At 42.4% G+C, this 7,106-nt stretch overlaps 1 protein-coding gene across 1 annotated transcript; it reads right to left on the reverse strand.

The window, feature by feature from the left end:
- Window positions 1-171: 171 nt before the first annotated feature.
- Window positions 172-7,102, reverse strand: LOC128752571 (protein NLRC3-like). Its single transcript, XM_053853918.1, has 12 exons — window positions 7,028-7,102; window positions 6,296-6,437; window positions 6,146-6,214; window positions 5,807-5,971; window positions 5,628-5,738; window positions 5,485-5,557; window positions 4,982-5,171; window positions 3,113-4,907; window positions 2,865-3,038; window positions 2,503-2,676; window positions 2,197-2,243; window positions 172-1,265 (listed from the first exon to the last, which is right to left on the reverse strand). The coding sequence occupies exons 2-12, from the start codon at window positions 6,328-6,330 to the stop codon at window positions 733-735; spliced, it is 3,366 nt and encodes a 1,121-aa protein (XP_053709893.1). The 5' UTR covers window positions 6,331-6,437; window positions 7,028-7,102; the 3' UTR covers window positions 172-732.
- Window positions 7,103-7,106: the final 4 nt, after the last annotated feature.

Here is a 7,106-nt window from a genome sequence, read left to right on the forward strand (position 1 = left end):
CTCATACACTCCTTTATTTCTGAGAAGGGACATTTTGTCTTCTCTGGCTTCCTAAAAACATCTGATTTGAACATACGTGTTGTGTGCAGGTATTTAATTCCACTTGGCCTCTATCAGTCAAATTCCTTCTAGTGGTCCCTAGGATATCAATAAAAACAAAATAATTAGGAATGTGTTTTATTATTATTAACGTGTCTTCATACAAAAATGCAGGACAGAAATTTCTGATTCACAAAACATGTTTCACAATAGATCGGGTCAAGAGTAAGAGAAAGAAAGACATTTTGGCACAGAAACATTGTACAGGATTTTTGTTTGAAACTCTTGCCTTGTCTGCGAGTAATTACCAACACAAACGTTTAATCTTTTTGAAAACATTTCCTTTCTTTCGATCAGGACAGGGCTTTTTTTCCATGGCAATGCAGGAAAGCACTTCAGTCTGCCAGTTTTCAATGCACAGAGGATTTATATATTACTGCTGAAGACCAACCATGAGCTTTGCCTCAGCATAACAAAGGTCCATATACATCTGGTGTCTTTTGGTGATGTTATTTCCAACTGGATAGCAACACAAATAAAAACATTTCTGCATCTAACTTGAGTGGTATATACAGGATCTCTTTTTTGAACCAAATTTTTTTTTTAAATATGTAAATATATAGACAATTGACAATCTCTTACATTAAAGTCAGCAGTTGCATTGAGTTTTCCTTTTTTCTCTTTTTGCTTCCATCACCGAGGGTCAGATAAGTCACACAGGAGCACAGATGAGTCAGGCCGGAACCCGAATCCTGGATACAGAGGCTTAGTGAAGGTGGTGTTGAAGGTGTGGAGGTGTGTGAGGGAGTCAGAGAGGACACTGTAGAAGGACAGAACGCCAGCAGGACAGTCCACGTACACAGCTACTCTCTTGGAAACAGTGGACGAAGAAATCCTCGAGTTTATGCCATCGTGACTGACTGAGTAGCCGTGACAATCCGAGCAGTTCAGACTCCAGGAATGATTGTTCATTCCAAACACAGATTCCATGTTGTGCCCTTTTTCTCTGTAGGTCACTGCAATGTCGACGTCTCCTTTCCACTCGACCTCCCATAGACAGCGACCACTTACGCCAATGCTACACAGCAGTTGAGGTGTAGAGTCGAATCTGGCTGAGTTGTCGGGATAACACTGAGCCTGTGACACGTAGTGGGCCTTTCTGTTGTAGTTGGTCAGTTTGAGAGCGCAGTTTGCTATGCTCAGGTCCATGGAGATGTTGCAGAAATCTGAGAACATGTACACAGTGAGGTCACTCACATGAGTTTATCTACATCTTTTTCTTTTAGATTTTGCAAGAAATTGCATGAAATGGATGGAAAGCATGAGTAGAATTAGAAACCCAAGGCACACACAGGACCACAGTACTAGCTGTTGAGCTAGTAGCTGCCTTTAAAGTTCGAACATCCAACAGCAGAAAAACAGGCTGAGCAACCTGAAATTTCAGATAGCAATTGCGCACAGTTTACAATGACTTAAAATCAACTCTCAGTTAGAACGGATTATGAAATTGGGAGTTCATGGTTTTACAGATGGCAAAGACACATGTTTTGGGATTCCCCAAAACTGCCTGAATTTTGAAGGCACAACACATTCATCTGGACCCTTTGTCATAGCTGAGGTTTACTGAGGACCAACCTTGTTTATTCTAGACCTTGTTATTAATTGCAAGGTATCACAATCAAGTGGATAAAACCCTCCAACAAAGGTTCAGTAGAAATTAAAACCACCTGTACAACCAACATGATGTTTGATGGACATTATGAGTGCAAGCCCTAAAAAGTCCCTTTCACTTAATATCATGGCAAAGAACGTAAAGACTGATGAACAGCAACTGAATGCACATCATTTGATACTATTTGGGCGGCTTTTTTATTTCTTAATTTCCAGAACGTGTGCAGACGCACATGTTTAAATGCACTGTTTAAATGCAGATATTTTCAAAATGTACATTTAATTCGAGCCGAATTGGTCTCAAGGTATAGATGTTGGTTGTTACCTTTCTGTTGTTTTTTTTTTTTTGTTTTTTCATAGATTTGTTGTATCAAATATGCCTTTTGTATTATGGACGTGAGATGCAGGGATAATGCTTGAAGTTTAAAACAAATTTTTGCTGAATGATCTTGGGTATTTTTTTTTTAAGTATTTTGTATAACTTACATTTCCTCAGCCCTGGCTGTAACCTCTCCACACCCCCATGGTCCATCCTGGGAAAGAAGGATAGTCAGAATGAACACAATGTAGTTTGAGACCCCTTCTTTGGTAAGCTGGAATGCTAACTTGTTAACTTAATGCCAGCCAACTTTTACAATCTGGGTAGGAGGGTAATACAAAGCACTTTTATTCATGAGCTCTACAATCCTGGTTTACTGGATGAAGAACTTGAAGTCGCCATCAAAACAACTACAGCCATTGATAGTACTGAAATCTAGTTTTTCTCATGAAATGCGATCATTTTGTTGATACCTGAGAGTGTCCAGTCTGGACTCAGGACTCTTCAGCACTGCTGTGAGCATTCTCCTTCCATTTTCCCCAGGATGGTTGTAGGTGAAATCCAGAACTTTGAGGTGAGAGTAGTGGGAACACAGAGCTGTGGCCAGGGAAACACAGCCTATCTCTGTGATCTCACACCCCGACAAGCTGCAATAATATAGGAAGTAAAATGTAATGACATTGCCTGGTTGGTGACTTCTTGTTTTGGAAAGAGAATGAATTAATGATGTAATGTGCAAGAACAATCAATAGTCCATGTCCATTACAGCAGGACCACTCAACCACAAACGTGAGTTCAAATTAAAATTCCAATTAAAAACACTGTATCCAGCTACCTGAGTGTTTCTAGGAGGCAATTTGGACTAGTTAGTCCGGCAGACAGAAGTTTTATGCCGGTGTCTCGCACGTTGCTGTTGGTCAGGTCCAGTTCTCTCAGACATGAAGATCGACAGCTGAGAACTGAGGGAAGTACTGCAATACTTCCCTCTGAGAACGTGACATTTCGGATTCTGCGAAGGAAAACAAATAAACAGTGACATTTTTGCATGAATAAGATTCCAGCAAGAGTCTGAGCCAAACCTACAGAGCAGTCTTTGAAACCTTGATCACCGGTAGCATCCTCGGGAGCGCCTCCTCTGACGAGGAGTATTTGCTCAGGTCGAACACAGCCAGGTCATCCTCTGACGACAGCAGGGTGAAGGCAAGAGCGGACCACTGGCAGGGAGACAGGTGATCTGTTGCAAGATGGCCTGACTTCAGCTCTTGTTGGATCTCCTCCACCACGGAACGATCATTCAGCTCATTCAGACAGTAGAACAGGTTGATGAGTCTCTCTGAAGAGAAATTCTCGCTGCTGTTCTTTTTGATGACCTTGGCTGCTCTCTGACTGTTCCAGGAACCACTTGTGGTCTCTCTCAACAAACCTTGGAGCAGCCTCTGGTTGGACTGCAGTGAAAGACCCAGAAGAAAACGAAGAAACAAGTCCAAGTGTCCATTTGGACTTTTTAAGGCCTCCTTCACAGCACTCTGGTAAAACCTTTTCAGGTTGGTTTTCTCATCAATGGTATCAGCCTTGTGGCACGGTTCACCTTCTACCAGCAGGTTGACCCCAGAGCTGACGAATGTCATGTGCACATGGAGAGCAGCTAAAAACTCCTGAACACTCAGGTGGATGAAACAGAACACCTTCTCCAGATACAGTCCTCTATGCTCTGTGAAGGCCTGAGTGAACACCCCTGAGTACACGGACGCCTGGCGGACATCAAGGCCACTCTGAATCAGGTCTGATTCGTGAAAAATATAATTCCCTCTCTGCAGCTGCTCAAAGGCCAGCTTTCCCAGAGACTCGATCAGCTTCTTGCTGTGTGGATCCCAGAGGGAGTAAGCGTCAGATTGCTGGCTGTACTTGATGCTCTTCAGTTTGGATTGAACCACCAGGAAATGCACGTACATCTCAGTGATGGTTTTGGGCAGATCACTATGTTTGATGGTCTTCAGCAAATCCCCCAGGACCGTTGCTGTGATCCAGCAAAAGATTGGGATGTGGCACATTATGTAGAGGCTTGGTGAAGTCTTGATGTGTGAGATGATGGCTTGGGCATGCTCATGATGCCTAAACTTCTTCCGGAAGTACTCTTCCTTTTGGGTGTCGGTGAACCCGCCAATCTCTGTGACCAAGTCCACATACTCTGGAGGGATTTGACTGGCAGCTGCAGGTCTGGTGGTGATCCAGAGTTGTGCAAAGGGAAGCAGGTCCCCTCTGATGAGGTTAGTCAGCAGCACATCCACTGTGGTGGACTCATGAATGTCATTCACGATCTCACCGTGGAACTCTAGAGGAAGTTGACACTCATCCAGACCATCTAGAATGATCACAACTTGAGACCTTTCAAAGCTGCCTATTTCCATTCCCTTTGTTTCATGGAAAAAATAATGCAGGAGCTCCAAAATGCTGAATCGCTTCTTTTTCACTAAATTCAACTCTCTGAACGAGAAGGGAAACAGAAAGTCAATGTCCTGGTTGGCTTTCTCTTCAGCCCAGTCTAAAGTAAACTTCTGTGTTAAGACTGTTTTCCCCATTCCTGCCACTCCCTGTGTCAGTACCGTTCTAATTGTGTTTCTTCCTGGAATGGGCTTCAGAATGTCTTCTGGTTTTATGATCACCTGACTCATGGTTTGTTTCCTTGATGCTGCTTCAATCTGTCGGACTTCATGCTCACTGTTGACTGGAGCAGTTTCCCCCTCGCTGATGTAGAGATCAGTGTAGACCTGATTCAAAACAGAGCTGCTTCCTGGTTTGTCTATCCCCTCAAAGACATGCTGACACTTCCTCTGAAGGCTGCGCTTCAACTGACTTTGGAGAATTGCACTTTGTCTTCCTGAATTCACAAGCAACAAAATGATTAGTTCAGTGGAATGATCAGCAGAATTTGCCCGTTCTGGATGGTCTTACTTGTATTCAGATAGAGAGCCATATCATGGTCCAGATTCTCAACAAAATGCAAAATGATGTCCAGAAATTGTTTTTGGATGCTTTCATTCTTCTCAAACTCATGCTCTCTGTCAAAGTGCCCGTCGGTCCACATCCTCTTGAACCTCATCAGCTCCTCACTGGCAAAGTCGAAGATGTTCTTTTCGAGCAGCTGCAAGAGGAAACCCAACATGCGACGACAGGGGTCAATCACAGTAGCACGACCTTTGTCCTGCTAAAGGCAAGTTCATATGAATGACAAGTCAAAGGTTTGCTGGTCAAGCCATATCAAGTCTAACTAACGTTGACCTCCAATAACGTTGGTCATCATTCATGTTTTTTTTTTCCATCTCTCATGTCTACTGTTGTTACTTATTATCCCAGATGATGTCAGGCCAAAGCATCATCACAGTGTCAAGTGAGAAAGCCATTGATTTGAAACACATACGACTCAATAACCAATACATATTTGCATACTTACATACCTGAAATATTGTGTCCAGATAAGAGGTCTTTGTTTGCTGCTCCAATTGAAGAGCAAAGGTATGTTGATAAACTCTGTGAAGGAAAAAAACAATGTTTGGAAATTGATAGCATTAAAAGCCACGTTTGACAATGTAGTCCGCACCTCTCTGGTTCTTTTGATGACTCACTCTGCGTCAGTTCGCTGCTTGGTGCAGGCCTTGCTCCGGTTTTGGGGTCATGTCTGAAGGTGCGTCCATGGAACACCTCAGTATCCCTTGGGTGCAGTAAAGAGAGACAGCAAGTCAATAATAGACAAACGCATGGATTTTGTCATGTAAATACCTGGAAAAGCGTAGTGGTTGTTCCATTGACCTCACACTCTGTTTTGATGGATAGGAATGGTAGAATTCTTCCAAAAAGTACCTGCGATTGATTTGTTCTGACCCAGGACTGGTTTCAGAATCATGTCCAAGAGTGTCTTTGGGGAAAATGTCCATTTCCTTCCTCCTATGTAAGCAAGAGATAATGTGTAAACAAATATGGTGGGAAATCTCAAGGACAAATTATATATATATATGAGTAAATATGGAATTATGCTGTGTGAATATACATTGTGAAAAAGGTCCAAGATCCAAATACTAATCCTTGACTGTCACCACACAAATGATTTACTGTACGCACCCTGAAAACCGTAGAGGTGTGTCCATTGACTTTGACTTCTGTTTTCCCATGTTTGCTTGTTTCTCCACCCTAATTGAGGACAACACAATAACGGTCAGGGACAGGAAATGTGACGCTGGACCAAAGGCAAGGTGAGCTACATTAACTCACCATGGTAAGTCACCCCATTCTTCTGCCATCCTCATACCAGGAGTTTTGCCTTTTTGGTAACTGAACAAGAACGTGACTTGAATTGGCCAAGTGGACCAGGTCCTCTAGAACAGATCAGTGGGAGAGAAGATCCCAGAAGTGCCTGTTGAAGAACATTGATCTTCCTTGAATGGACCAAACTTTACAGTTCTACCCCACAATAAGTGTTACAGCTGCTTTGACAAGTTGTAACAGAAGTGATGCCAAAATGACCAACTATATATGTGTGAGCCGATGGTCTCTACTGATGTTGCCCATACAGTTACACTTGTGTTGTATCTGGAGCATATGGAAGACAGGTTTGTTCAAAACATTCGTAGTGTGAAATGACCAGCTGGTGAATGGCTTCTAAGAAGGTAATGTTGATTCGGATAAAAAAAATACAGGTGGTAGAAATAAATATGTCAAGGCTACCAGCGACACGGTGGAGCTCCTCGATGAAGTTGTTTCTAAGGATAAATGTTTTGTCTCTGTATCAGATGAGGTATTTTAGTCAAGGTAGGAGTTTTGAGTTAATTTTGGTACTTAACTTTTGTAAACAGAGGTTGAGTTAAAAGTCACAAACAAAAGTTACTGTATAATGTTTTTCCCTGTTATTCAAGGTGAAAGGACAAACACATTATCTCACTGTTCCAGATCAGAATTTACCAAAAAAATAACCATATTATATTGTAAGCTTTAAATAGTACTTACCCAAGACGCTGCTTGAATTCAAATGCATGCTGTTCTTCATGGCTGGATACCTGAATGTGAAATGCCAGACTGATGCCAA

This window comes from Synchiropus splendidus, chromosome 1 (assembly GCF_027744825.2).
Source record: "Synchiropus splendidus isolate RoL2022-P1 chromosome 1, RoL_Sspl_1.0, whole genome shotgun sequence".
NCBI lineage: Eukaryota > Metazoa > Chordata > Actinopteri > Syngnathiformes > Callionymidae > Synchiropus > Synchiropus splendidus.

Bases quoted from the DNA above. Each gene is read 5' to 3' on its own strand.
- LOC128752571 (XM_053853918.1), bottom strand. From the start codon at position 6,330: ATGAGGATGGCAGAAGAATGGGGTGACTTACCATG. The intron at 5,172-5,484 runs GTATGTAAGTAT...TTCCTCTTGCAG, and splicing joins ATCTGGACACAATATTTCAG to CTGCTCGAAAAGAACATCTT. The intron at 2,677-2,864 runs GTAGCTGGATAC...ATATTATTGCAG, and splicing joins TGCCTCCTAGAAACACTCAG to CTTGTCGGGGTGTGAGATCA.